Below are 14751 nucleotides of genomic sequence, written 5' to 3'. Positions count from 1 at the left end.
TGATTGAATAAATAACATGGCTCCCCCCCCAACTTTCAAAATAAGATTAAATTACAGAAAATTAAATGCTTTTTAAAATTGAAGAGGTTACTGACTTAAAGGCATACTTTATTGTTCTTGTACTGGTGTCTACATGTACACAGTTAGAGGAATAGAAGGTAGAAATATATCAATGTCACATGTGCTTTCTTTTTCTGAAAACATTCTGAGATTGAGCTGGCCTATCCACCATCTAGATGCCAGAGTTTTATGTTTATAGCCATCTTATACATACTTGCACATACCCAGAATTTTCCAAGAATCTTGATATTTATAATGATTTCATGAGGGATTAGGGATAGGAGCATATCCCCATTGGCAGGTGGGGTCTATGTGGCCTCCCCTTGACCCTGGGCTGGACCAGGACTACTTTGACCAAAGAGTACAGTGATGTGATACCGTGTCAGGGGTAGGCGTAGGCTTTAAGAGGGCTAGAAATGCCCACTTTGGTATCTTAGAGCCCTAACCTGCCATGTAAGAAGTCTGGCTACCCTGAGCTACCATACTGGAAGAGCTGTGTGAAGAAAAAGAAAAGAAGGGGCAGTAGGGCAGAGGAGACCAGCTGTTCCAAAACTCGGCCATTTGGGACATCCCAATCGAGCCCATGCTGCATACCGGTGAGGCTGACAGAGATGAACCTCCCTTCTGTGCCTTGAGTTTCTGACTCAGAACTGTGAGATGTTAGGACAATAAATTGTCAGTTTAAGCGACTAGATTTTGGGACACTTCACTAAGCGTGAAGAGTTCACGATGTTTTAAACTACTGTAATCAACTATTACTTTAATTTATAAATGTATGTACATAGATTTCATGAAATAAAGAAATTAAGTACATGTCGCACTTCAAAAATATGTCTAATAGGTTACTGGTGCAAAATAGAAGTGAGCTTAAGCACATATGTTAACATTTCTGAAATGAATTAATCATCTATTTAACATTAAGATCTAGGACTTCAGAGTCATGAAGATTAAAAAAATAATAGCTGATATTGCATCAACAGTGGTGACTAATCCACTGCAGTATAATTAGCAAGAATGACAGATAATTTAATTTGCAGGGGAAAAAAATGAAGATCTTTCCTACGTTTCAGACCCACACAAAAATGTAAAACCACCAAACCGCTTAACAAAAAGAGATGGTTATTACCATACCTGGGAACCAAATAATCTGAAAGCGTGTGTCGGGCCCCTTACCCCCTGCAAAAGCCTTCTACGGAAAACTCACTGAGCTGTTTCCAGCAGACACAAGTTCTTGGTCTCAGAGTTCCTGAGCTGTTCGCTCACTGTGCCCGAACAGCTGACCTCCCACAGCGTGTGCTTTAGGATCTCAGCAACTGAGGCCCGAAAGCGAGTTTGGAACTTCTTACTAATGAGGACGTAAAGGATAGGGTTCAAGCAGCTGTTGAGGAATGCCAAGCCAGTGGAGAGGGGGATGCCGGCCTGAAGCACCTGGTGGAAATAGCTACTGTGGTGGATTGTGAGCTCCCAAATGTTAAACAGGTGATAAGGAGTCCAGCAAATCAAAAAGGCCAGGACCACAGCTAGGATGGTCCAGAAATGCTTACTGGAGACCAGGATGCTTCGCTTCTTCACCTTGAAGATGAGACACAAGTAGCAAATGCTCATTGCTAGCAAGGGGAAGAGGTACCCGACAATAAATTTCACCCAGGTCAGAACATGGTGCCTCATCAAAGTAAGGTCAGGATCATGCTCATGGAAATTGTTATAGCAAAGAGTGTGGTTATTGAACTCCAGAGTGTCCCGGAAGTAGAGGGCAGGACCACCCATTAGAGAAGCCAAAAACCAAATGGAAACAACAACAATCAGGGAGTTCCTTAGGGTTCGGTGCCGATGAGATACGACGGGATGGATCAAGTGGATGTAGCGGTCCACGCTGATCACCGTCAGAAAAAAAACACTAGCGAACATGTTCAGCTGGGCAATGAAGGAATTGGCCTTGCACAACCAGATGCCGAAGGGCCAGTGGAAATTCATGACCACATAGGAGATGTACAGAGGTAGGAAGAGAAGAAAAATGAAATCTGCAATAGCCAGGTTGAGGAACCAGAGAGTGGTGACTGTCTTCTTCCACTTGAACCCTGTGAACCAAATGACAGTGGCATTTCCTGGAATGCCCAGAATAAATGCTAAACAGTATAATACCAGTGAGACCCAATGAGCAACTCCCAGGTGGGTTTTCTCCTCCAAATCGGACTCTGAGGAGTAATATTCCAGGTTATAGGAGTAGTTCTCGAATTCTTCAAATAATGTTTCCTCTAGATCTTCCATGACCTTGTCAAGTGGAGGATGAGGATATCTATAGAAGCAAATTTAAAAAGAAAGAGAACAATTCTTAAAAGAGGAAATGCTTGGTGAACAACGAACATTAGGATAAAAATATTTCATTTGATGAACTGAATGGAAATAGTATAATTTTTGGTAAGGTCTGTGATTATATTCTAGATATCCAAATCTTGGGGGTACTTCAGTTTTGCTCTGGTTACTCTCAAAGCTGTGAGAGCTCATTTTTGCAAAGTATTCAGTAAGTGCTAAATTAAAATGATTGACTCTACAGGTGCAATTCCTCTATCCATAAGGCTTGTAGACCTGACTAGAGAGAATCTAACATTCAGGACCACCTGGGTGGCTCAGTGGGTTAAAGCCTCTACCTTTGGCTCAGGTCATGATCTCAGGGTCCTGAATCGAGCCCCTCATCAGGCTCTCTGCTCAGCGGGGAGCCTGCTTCCCCCTCTCTCTCCGCCTGCCTCTCTGCCTACTTGTGATCTCTGTCTGCCAAATAAATAAAATCTTAAAAAAAAAAAAGAATCTAACATTCAATAGGCATTGATTAGGTTCTGACTCTGCATTATTATTTTATGGAAGATACAAAAGAAAACATGAATACTTATGTGGTGATGACTTCAAAGCCCTTCGTTATACCCTGACTTTCTTTTTCTTTTTTTTTTTTTTAAGATTTTATTTATTTATTTGACGGACAGAGATCACAAGTAGGCAGAGAGGCAGGCAGAGAGAGAGGGAGAGAGGAGGAAGCAGTCTCCCTGCTGAGCAGAAAGCCCAATTCGGGGTTTCGATCCCAGGATGCTGGGATCATGACCTGAGCTGAAGGCAGAGGCTTTAACCCACTGAGCCACCCAGGCGCCCCATACCCTGACTTTCTAAGCCAGACAAGAGTCCCAAATATTTCTTCAAACCACACCTCCAGATGTTACAGGCAAGCACTGGAGGTTCTGACACACTGTTTTGCACCACGGATGTTTTGAGTCTATGTATATGAAGGCAAACACGTTTGTAAGAATTCTATCAGTGTGGAAGACTTTTAAACTGAAAGGTATCCTTTGGAGTAAAATCGACTCTGGCCATTTAATTTCTGTATCAATTTCCTATAGAGTGCCACTAAATTTTATTTCAATATTTATCTCATTGAGATTCCCTTGTTTTGAATTGATTTGGATTAATTATGTTCCACATTTACAACAAAAGTGTGATTTATTAATCAGCTTTATTTTGTTTCTTTTTGCCCCTACCAAAATTTATCTATTATAATTTCACCCAAAGTTAAGTTTTCTTTTGTGACCTTTTTTCTCCTTCCTATCAGGACCAGTTTTTCTGGGTTAAGAAGAGGTAAAAGTCATTTTTACAATTTAAAAAAAAAATGTTTACTGGGTACATTTTTATTTTTTTATTTTTTAAAAATTTTTTTATTTTTTTATTAACATATAATGTATTATTAGCCCCAGGGGTACAGGTCTGTGAATCGCCAGGTTTACACACTTCATAGCAATGTCCCCAATGTCCATAACCCCACCATCCTCTCCCTGCCTGCCCCCCTCCCGCTGGGTACAATTTTAATTACATCAATTTTATTTCGTATTGTTTTTGTTTGTTAGTATTCAAAACCAAGAAGAAAGAAGATTAATAGTTGTATTCATTTCATGGAGCTGTAATAATTAATGGGGCAAACATACAAGATACAGGATTATAAGGAAGCCTAGGTGGTATAGTCAGTTAAGCTTCTGACTTCAGCTCAGGTCATGATCCCAGGGTCCTGGGATTGAACCCGAGTGTGTGGAACTCCCTGCTCCCACGCTCTCTCTTGCTTTCTTTCTCTCTCTCCCTCTCAAATAAATAAATAAAATCTTAAAAAAAATGAGATTATAGTAGTGGTAAAATGAAAAGGTCAAAACATGTAGTGTTGCTCAGAGACATCTCACATTCAATTCTACTAACACTGAATTCATCATCCTACCTCAAAGTGTTTGAGAAACCTGGCAGGGCATAATTAAAAAATAAAAGCAATTCATTAGCCTCCTCCCAAACCCAGGCCCAGCCACCTTCTCTTTGTTTTTCAATATTCAGCTTAAATACCACCTTTTTCTGGAAACATTTTCTGACATTACCTTTGCCCGGATAATTATACTAATAATCACTATTATTATCTTTTAAAAAGTCAATGTTATTGGGAATTATCTAGGTGCCAGGCACCTATGGTCTGATTTGATCCTCATGAGAATCTTATAAAGAAGGTAAGTAGTACTATTATTCCCACTTACAAGAAAGGATACTGAAGTCTGAGGAAACTTTGTGACTTGCGCAGGATCACACAACCTTTAACTGGAGAGTCAGGATATGAACTCAAATCTACTGGACCCAGAGCTTGGACTCTTAGTTACTATGATTTCGTATGACACTGTATTCTTATTGTACTCGATACACTAAATTGTCATTGGTTTATCTTTGATTTCTGCCCTACCAAATTCTTTCTTTTTTCTTTTTTAAGATTTTATTTATTTATATGACAGAGATCACAAGTAGGCAGACACGCAGAGAGAGAGAGAGGAGGAAGCAGGCTCCCTGCTGAGCAGAGAGCCCAATGCGGGGCTTGATCCCAGGACCCTGAGACCATGATCTGAGCCGAAGGCAGAGGCTTAACTCACTGAGCCACCCAGGTGCCCCTACCCTACCAAATTCTTAACTCCTTGAGAACGATGCCTGTCATCTCTGATCCCCATGGTGCCTAGTACAAGTCTTAACATATCACAGACACTTAACATGGGCCGATTAAATGATCGGTTCAGCTACAAATCCTGTTCAGAACCAAACATAACAGGAGAGTTGGTGAGTTTACCCTTAAGTCACCGTCATTGCTAGAATCTCTCTGACCTTGACTCACAATTCTATCCCCAGGATCTTGGCTTTTTTTTCTTGACACCGAGTCTTTTCCTTCGTGTATCCTACTCTACCAACCAAGAATTGGCTCCCTTCTTGCTGCCTTTTTCATGCAGGTCTGGAACCTTACCCTGTCCACTGCTTCTGGTGGCTGACCATTCTCAAGATCAAGTTTTTGTTTAGGCTAGTGTCTAACTCCCTGTCTGTTTTCTGCCTGTATACTGGGACATTCTTCCCTCCTTATGCCTATGACTTTTTTTTTTTTTTAAGATTTTATTTATTTATTTGACAGACAGAGATCACAAGTAGGCAGAGAGGCAGGCAGAGAGAGAGGGGGAAGCAGGCTCCCTGCTGAGTAGAGAGCCTGATGTGGGGCTCGATCCCAGGACCCTGGGATCATGATCTGAGGCGAAGGCAGAGGCTTTAACCCACTGAGCCACCCAGGCGCCCCTGCCTATGACCTTTTAAGCTATTAGGAATCCTGAAGACAAATGGCCCAGGTGGCAGTTTAAATCACCTTACAAAATCCTAAGCAGTAAGTAGAAGGACCCTCATTCTCCAAGCACAGAATGCCAAAGGAAGACCCCGAGTTACACTAGAACCATTAACCTGACCAAAAGTCAGAAACCTCCCCCTTCTAATGCCATTACTGACCCTGCTGGGCCAGAAAGATCACAGGGCCTGCTGAAGGACACCAGCCACCAGTCTTCTCTGTTCTTTTGGTGGGGGGAAGGTACCGCAAGGATGAGTGATCTAGTTCATCCGTTTCAGAATCCCTTCAAACAGAAAACCCTGTATCAGAGAGGTCCCCAATCTTTCAGAGAGCAGATGAGGTGATTAGACACAAGATCCAGTTAGCTCAAGCTTGGAGAAAGATTGTCAAGAATTGCTGAATGCTGCCCAGCTAAACCTTCACAGGAAATATAATCTAGGAATTCCCCTGTGACTTAGAGCAGATGTTTTTGTGTGGTGGCCACGGTGAGGGATATGGGTAGGATGGAGAAAAGAGAGAAGTAAGGCAGAATTCAGCAACTGTCCCCTCGAGTCCTTGGACAAGCACAGTTAACCTTTAAGGACATGGTCTCATTTAATTATCACAGCTTGTTTATATGCTGCTTTATAGTTTATAGGCTCCTCCGGATCTAATTAAGTTTCCAGATCTCACACCTACCAACCTACCTAGAGGCTAACTATATTAGTTTCATAGAGCTGACGTGACAAAGCGCTCTAAACTTGAAATTTCTTTTTTTTTTAAAGGGTGGTTTTCTTTTAAAGATTTTTATTTATTTATTTGACAGACAGAGATCACAATTAGGCAGAGAGGTAGGCAGAGAGAGAGAGGAGGAAGCAGGCTCCCTGCCGAGCAGAGAGCCCGATGCAGGGCTCCATCCCAGGACCCTGGGATCATGACCTGAGCCGAAGGCAGAGGCTTTAACCCACTGAGCCACTCAGGTGCCCCAAACTTTAAATTTCTTAGTAACAGAAATTTACTGGCTCACAGTCTGGAGGCTAGAAGTCTGAAGTCAGGTGGGAAGCCAGAGGGAAATCTTTGAGGGAGACTCTGTCCCGTGCTAGCTTCTGGTGATTTGCCAGCAAACTTTGGCCTTTCTTGGCTTGTACATGTGTTATCCTCAAACCTGCCTTCATTGCCTCATGGTGCTCTGCCTGAGTGTCTGTCTCTGTGCCCAAATGTCACCCTTCCATAAGGACTTGTGTCCTACTGGATTACTGGTGGATTACAACCCACCCTAATGACCCTGTTTTAACTTGATGACCTCTGTAAAAACCATAATTCCAAATAACATCACACTGTGAGAGGCCGAAGGCTTAGATGGCAACGTACCCTTTTGGAGGGGCGCAATTCCACCCGCAGCACCAACCCGGAGCCGGTAGCCACCTACGAATTGTAATCACTCATTCATTTAGCACATGTTCAGTAAGTGCCTGCATTTCTCAGGCGCTATTCTAGTTAATTGTGCTTCTTCACTAAATGAGACAATTATTTCTTCCCTTTTAGATTTTAGAGTCTAGCAGGAGATAGTAAAAAATAAACCTAATAGAAAAGCAAATTACATAGCGCGTTAAAGTGTGTTAAAAGCTGGTAAGTGCTGCGGAAAAATGGGGGGTGGGGGAGGGAGGAACGGAATAAAAGGGACAGGAGAGCAGGTTCTAATTTTCAGTAAGGTGGTCAGAGAAGGGCTCCCTGGGGGGGCAGCAACCATAGTCGGAGGGACGTAAGGGAGTTACTCATGTGGATATTGTGGGCAGGAGGGTTCTAGGCAGAGGGAACAGCCAGTGCCTTAGGGCAAAGTGTGTCTAACGAATTCCAGAAATAGTGAGGATACCAGTATGTCTCGAATAGGGTGAGCACGGCGAACAAGGGGAAGAGTAGAAGGAAAGAAGCCGCAAGGGTGTGTGAGAGGTCAGATATATAGACATGTGTAGGCCATTGAAGGACTCCGGTTTTCACTCTAAGGGAAATGGGATGCCCCTGAAGGATTCTGAGCAGAGGAGAAAAGTAATCTGTTTCTATTATCGTACAGTCCCTCCTTCTGTTAAGTTGAGAAGGGACTGCTGTGGGTAGTGGTGACGGCGGCGGTGGGGCACCCAAGTGTAGAAGCAGCGAGACGGATTCCAAGGTTACTGGAATAATCCCGGGCGGAGATGAGGGTGGCTGGGACCAGAGCAGTAGCAGAAATGATGAGAAAGGCCTGAATTTGGGGTGCCTGGGTGGCTCTGTCCGTTGAGCATCTGACTCTTGATCAGGCCGTGATCACAGAGTCGTGGGACTGAGCCCTTGGTCAGGCTCTGCGCCCGGTGGGGAGTCTGCAACCTCGGCCCTTCCTCCCACTCACGCACATGCGCTCTAAGTAAATAAGTCATTAAAAAAAAAAAAAAAAGTACAGACTGAATTCTAATTTATACGTCGAAGACAGAATCAATAGGTTTCTTAGAGGATCCGACATGAGAGAGGAGAGTTAAAAATGACTCCCAGGCCTTGGGGTCTCCTGTACCAGAGTCTAAGGCCTTCTGATACCCCTTGTTCCATCTAGTCATTGGCTCAAATATAGAGACAGCCATGAGCTATCTCGCACTGCGTGGATGAGGAAAACATGTGTTTCATAAGATAGAAGAAGCTTGGGTCCTCCTTAGCCCTCGTTGAGCACAGCTGCCCTACCTCTCTGGACTTCCTCCTTCTGGATTACTTAGTGAGAATATATTTGCCCTGCTATTCTTTGGGGCTTTTGTTAAAGCAGCAGGACCCGTACCCTAACTCACTTAGCTTCCCTGGGCCTTGCCTTTAAGCACTGTGGCAGAGGCCTGGCTGTGCTCACGTCTTGCGAGAAGATGCCATGAGAAACCCTTGAGGAAGGAGCTCTTCCTACCAGTGGCCGTGGCTTCAGGAAGCTTACTGGGGGAGAGAGTGGGGAGCTTCCCCTGGGGACAACAGAAAGAGAAAGAAGTTGACCTTGTAAGGGAGATCTCTGTACCCCAGCAAGAGTCATTTAAGGAATACCCTTCTCAACCATGGAGGCCAACTATGAGGGGGGTTTTGCAAGTGACCATGGTAAGCTGATAAGACTCCTACTTTATAAGGAAATGGGGGGCAGACCTTGAGTTGCGCTGATATTAGACCTATACTCTTTTGGCAGAGGCTAAACATCCTCTGCCCTCTATTTCACATTTAAATGTCCCGGGGGCAGGTAACCATAAGAGGTTCAGTAGTTCAGGCTGTGGAGACAACGGGATTCAAGGGAATGGAGGAACAAGAAGGCCGCCCCCAGTGGGCAGCAGCTCCTCCGTCCTAGCCAACTGTTTCCATGCGGGAAGTGAGGACTTAGTGTTGCCAGAGTTTTTGAAGAATAGCTGGATATCTATATTATTAATGTGAAAAGCTTCCACTTTCTAAACGACTATTTCAGGACAAAGCAGCTGCAGACCACAATCAGCCTGTCCACAGACTTGTGACCCCTGGGGTGGGCCAACTCTTGAAAAGTTTGAGCTTTTAACAGGAACCCACTGGGTTAAGCCTCTGCCTTCAGCTCAGATCATGGTCTCATGGTCCTGGGATCGAGCCCCACATCGAGCCCCACATCCTGCTCTCTGCTCAGCCGGGAGCCTGCTTCCCACCACCCCCTCCCCCGCCCACTTGCTGCTCTGCCTACTTGTGATCTCTCTGTCAAATAAATAAATAAAATCTTTAAAAAAAATAAAATGGAAATAGAAACTCTGAATTGGCCTCGGCAGATGACTTGCCCCTTGGTCCCTGGGAGGCGACTATGATTCAAGGCTACTCGAGGCCGCTGCAGAGACCCTCACTTTAACTTTCTACCAATTAATACAGCAGATGAGCTATAAGTTGGGACAAAGGAAAGGGAGAAAGACAATCAGACTTTGCGCCAAGCGCGGAGCCTGACACAGGACTCTATCTCATGACCCATGAGATCATATGACCTGAGCAAAAATCACAAAGTAGGACGCTCAACTTACTGAGCCACCCAGGTGCCCCTAGAGATGACTTTTTAATTTTTTTTTAGAGATGAATTATTAAACTTGTGAAAACTGATATTCTGTTGTATCATCAATCGTGTTGTGTTAAACTTATCTGTTCATCTGTGGTGGGATAAGAGAAAAAGGGCAAAAAGGAGATAGAGAAAGAAAACATGAGAAAGTGTGTCCTCAGTTTAATCATGTGGACACAGTGCACACACACACGTGCTTATATACACATACACATATGGCTCGGAGAAGGGAGGGAAGGATGGAAAGCAGACGTCGCGGTGAAACTAGAGAAACATCTGGGCAAGAGAAATGAGCCTTGCTGGGCAGTCGCCCGAAATGAAGATGAATGGCAAGCGAATTAAGTCCTTCAGCCCAGGCCCGAAGGAAACCCTGTCATTTATTAAACAGGCAGAGTCAATCCACGTTGGCTGGCAGTGACTTTCCATCGGGACCTCATGGAGCTTTCGTGATGTGGAAGTGCTTTGCGGAGCGCAAGAGCAGCGCCGGGATGAGACTTTCAGACTTGACGGAAAAGAGGAAAGAGCTACTGTATTTGTCTTAGACCATATGTGCTGCTGAAAGGCAAATAAATTATTCTGACTGAGATGAAGACTAACAGAGGTATACGTGACTGTAACCGCTGTTGAGGGGCCCCTTAAGTAAGCACCAGGCTGTGCCCCGTGTGAGAACACACGCAGGCTCCCCCAGGCCAGGTTAGAGACGCGTGAAAAGCCCCCGGTGTGGAGCAAAGGTCAGAGCACTGTCCCTGAAGGGTATGGTTTGTTTCCAAAGAATGTGAAGAGGTTTGTTTACCACAGGATTTAGATTTCGGGGGGACACTCCCATTATCACATTCCTGGGTTATGGCTACTCGAGTGGCAAATGTCGAGTCGGGTGCACAGAACTGTTTTTTAAAAGTAAATAAATTGGTTTCTGAGCCATCCAGATTTAATAGATCGTAAAGCCTAAACCCATCTCTGAATAAACAGATTTCACTGTGAGAGTCCTGGTGGAAAGCGTGATGATAAATTGTCTGCAAAACCTAGATGACTGTGGGGAAGGACATCTGGTAGAAATGTGTATCATTAAACTTTTAAAGGTGGCTTTCAACTTTTAAACTTTTAAATGTGGCTCGGCTATAGAGGGAAACATTTTGTTCGTCTACCTTGACAAAACACAAAGATTCCTTCTGGCAGAACATTTGGTGAATGCAAAGGGGTTTCATTTAGTTCCATAGTGAGGAGTTAGATGGATTTTTACAGACAATCGCAGAAGTCTTAAGAAAATGTAGTCTCCACTCTACTTGGAACACAGAGGAGGATTTGATGTTGCTGATCTTTGTGTATGAGGATTGCTTGTGTAGAGCTCCCCTGTAAACCGTGGTTAAAAATTTCAAGAGCTGAATGTGCCTCTTGAGAGATCCTTGTGGAAACTTGAAGGAACGTGTATTTTGCTTCAGAATGAATGACAGAAATGAGGAGAAAGAATTGATAGACATGACGGAGAAAATCTGGTGAAAAGCACAGATCTGTGACCCAGCAAACTTGAATTTCCAAGGGCTGTCTTCTTAGGCAAGAGAGATTTTTTTTTTTTTTAAAGAATATGTGTGTGTGTGTTGTTGGGGGGGGTTGTTTGGAGGCATTGCTCAGTATTTTCCACTAGCTATCAAATATAAACTCTATACCACACCGCAGACTGTTCTCAAGATCTTTGACACCAGCAGAGTATTTTGCTGCCCTCTGGATGAACAGCCTCTACTTGGAAGCGATCACAGTACAGCAATGCTTATAAAGATACTCTATTGATTCGGTCAAGGGAAGCAAAGGAGGTTTAAAGAACGAAAGTTTGGGTTGTTTCAGTGTTCCAGCAGGTGCTTCCTGCTGGTTGGAAGATGATGGAACCATGACTGTCCCATTGCTTCTCCTGGTTTCACTTATCCATTAATAGAAAGGCATCTTGCCTATCTACAGTTCCTATGTCATTTATTACTTAATTTCAGACATTAAGATAAATAACAATAGTCCTTGACATACGAGAAAGGTGGAAGTATTTTGGTTTGGCTCAAAAAAAGGCAACAAGAAAAGGGGAGCGCCGGGCAATGAAGCCCTTGAATGTCATGTTCAAGTATTTGGATTTTATTCCATTGCCAGTTGGGAGCAAATAAAAATGTCTGTAGCAGGGAGGGACACCATTGAACCTTTGTTTTTGTAAAGATCATCTGGGAGTGATTTGGAAAAATGTTGCCATGACTGAAGCCAAAGATGGAAGGGCCTTAGGCATGAGAGTGAGAATAAAGATGAGGGAGATATCTTTGATAGATATCCTCTAGGAAATTAATAGACACTTTCAGGAAGCTTAGCTAAACTGAGTATAACCTTCCCAATAACTTTTTTATTGAGTTGGCATTAAAATCAACCTCAGGAAAGCTAACTAATTTTAGGCATACACATGTTTTATTCACTTTTAAAGGCGATGGGGTTGGGAGAAAGTTCTTCCCCATTCAATCAAGTGGTAATGAAATGATACCTATTTTTCACTCTGTTGGGGTCAAGGTCTTTTCATTAAAAGGCACCTGCAGGCTGATTGCAAGTCTAAACCCCGAGTTTCATTTGAACAGTTGGAAAGGACCCAGCACGTATTTGCAAAGTCAACACCTACTTACGCTTCAGTTGTTCCAGTGCTCCACTCAGAAATTAGGGTCCGGGTTTGTACAATCTGTATGGCTCTGTGGATTGCTGGGAGAGAACAGTGAATGATTAACCTCGGGTCAGGGAGCAACCTTCAGGCTTCGTTTGTTTGCGAGACTTTGAGCTAATGAACACACAGGTGTAATTGAAATATCCAGCAATAAAGTGGTCCATGGCTCTGGAATCACAGTGCCTGTTATCAGATCCCAGTCCCACCTCTTCCTGGCTGTGGATTCTTGGACAAGTCGCCTCCTACCTCAAAACCTCAACTTCCTCGCTTGTAAAATAAGTGTAGTAATAGCACCAACTCGTAGGGTTGCTGTAGTCATCACATAAGGAGATCGTCAAAAAGTGGTTTATTCAGGACCTAGCCCATAAAGCATACTCATGATTTGATTATTGATTATTACCAGTTCAGGACTAAATGCGGCACACGATGGAGGGGAAGGTAGAATAGAAGAGGACTTGTTTGTGTTACTTCATGAACAGTGTGAGAAGAGGGGCACCTGAGTGCCTCAGTTGGTTAAGTGTTCTACTCTTGATTTTGGCTCAGGTCATGATTTCAGGGGGCCTGCTTAAGATTCTCTCCCTCCCTCTCTCCCTCTGCCTCTGTCTCTAAAAAATAAAATAAAATAAAATAAAATAAAATAAAATAAAATAAAATAAAAATTTGTTTTGGGGGTGCCTGGTTAGCTCAGTCAGGAGAGGACGCCACTCTTGGTCTTGGGGTCATGAGTTCAAGTCCACATTGGGAGTAGAGATTACCTAAATAAATAACTTAAAAAAAATTTTTTTAAAGATTTTATTTATTTATTTGACAGAGATCACAAGTAAGCAGAGAGGCAGGCAAAGAGAAGGGGGGAAGCAGGTTCCCCGCCGAGCAGAGAGCCCGATGCGGGGCTCGATCCCAGGAACCCGGGATCATCACCTGAGCCAAAGGCAGAGGCCCCAACCCACTGAGCCACCCAGGAGCCCCCTAAATAAATAACTTTTTAAAAATATAAATAATGGGGCGCCTGAGTGGCTCAGTGGGTTAAGCCTCTACCTTCAGCTCAGGTCATGATCTCAGGGTCCTGGGATCGAGCCCTGCATCAGGCTCTCTGCTCAGCAGAGAGCCTGCTTCCTCCTCTCTCTCTCTCTGCCTGCCTCTCTGCCTACTTGTGATCTCTTTCTCTCTCTCTGTCAAATAAATAAATAAAATATTTTAAAAAATAAATAAATAAAAGTATAAATAAATACTTGCTTTGCTTTGGGAGGCCTGGGGGCTCACTCGGTTAAGTGTCTGCCTTCTGCTTAGGTCATGGTCTTAGGATCCTGGGATTGAGCCCCACACCCGAGCCCCACAGCCAGCTCCCTGCTCAACAGGGAGCCTGCTTCTACTTCTCTTCTACCTGCTTGTGCACACACACTCACTCTCTCTCTCTCTCAAATAAAATAACTAAAATCTTTTTTAAAAAACTTGTTTTGTGGGCTTCATATTTTTAAAAAGATTAAAACTGTATGGGGTTCACACATTGTTAGATGCTGCCTTCTGACGGTGTTTGAGTCGGGGGGCCTCTGTGTCTAGCCCTCAGATACCATTATTATCCCCATATCTGGCCAAGAGTGGTGAAAAATGGAATACTGTAGGGCATTTTAGTCTTCTTACTTCTCTCCTTTAAATAAGCTACTTATTTACTTTTGAATAAGGATATGGTCTAGGCCTTTTTACTTTTTTCTTTCTTTTTAAATGTAAGCTTTATGCCCAACATGAGGTTCGGACTCATGACACCAAGATATAGAGTTCCGATCAAGACACACATGTTATGCCAACTGACCCAGCCAGGAACCCCAACATACTCTAGGTCTTTATTTCACTTCTTTCCATATTTTACTGAGTCTGGGAGAATCACCACCATCAATAACGTATGTTTCAAAGCCTTGGTCATAGCAAAGAGAAATCCCCAAATCAGCATTTCCTTGAAAAGAGATTTTTCAAGGAATTTTTTAGCAGAAGGGATATGGGAACTGAATTTGAAAACTTTGATGGCACAGGACTTGTGTGACTTTATTTTTGTAGGGCATATGACCACACAGCTGCTGGAGATCCGAATTTTTCCAGTTTACTTTCTGAATATTTTCATTCATACAAATGGTCCACACTAAAGCTTTAATCCTTTTTAATGTCTCTGACAGTGTTATGTCTCTTGAAGAACTGATTCTGGAAGCAGGAGTCACAACAGGGCACTTCACCGATTACATGACTTCTCAGAAGTAGACACCACCCATGGTTTAAATTCTGAAAAGCCAGGGGCATACAGTATAATGCTGTGCAGCCTACCATAGCGTACCTGTT

The 14751-nt window shown here is 43.4% G+C and overlaps 1 protein-coding gene across 2 annotated transcripts; it reads right to left on the bottom strand.

The window, feature by feature from the left end:
• Positions 1–800: 800 nt before the first annotated feature.
• Positions 801–12464, bottom strand: GPR1 (G protein-coupled receptor 1). 2 transcript variants are annotated; one of them, XM_032859978.1, is made up of 2 exons: positions 12392–12464; positions 801–2356 (listed from the first exon to the last, which is right to left on the bottom strand). In XM_032859978.1, exon 2 carries the CDS (start codon positions 2326–2328, stop codon positions 1261–1263), a length of 1068 nt encoding a protein of 355 aa, XP_032715869.1. In that variant the 5' UTR covers positions 2329–2356; positions 12392–12464; the 3' UTR covers positions 801–1260. The 2 variants fall into 2 exon arrangements, with proteins under 2 accessions (XP_032715869.1, XP_032715870.1); XM_032859979.1 differs by having other exon boundaries at positions 12388–12424.
• Positions 12465–14751: the final 2287 nt, after the last annotated feature.

This window comes from Lontra canadensis, unplaced genomic scaffold (genome assembly GCF_010015895.1).
Source record: "Lontra canadensis isolate GAN:19392208 unplaced genomic scaffold, GSC_riverotter_1.0 scaffold18, whole genome shotgun sequence".
NCBI lineage: Eukaryota > Metazoa > Chordata > Mammalia > Carnivora > Mustelidae > Lontra > Lontra canadensis.
This window is presented reverse-complemented; position numbering and strand designations above follow the sequence as displayed.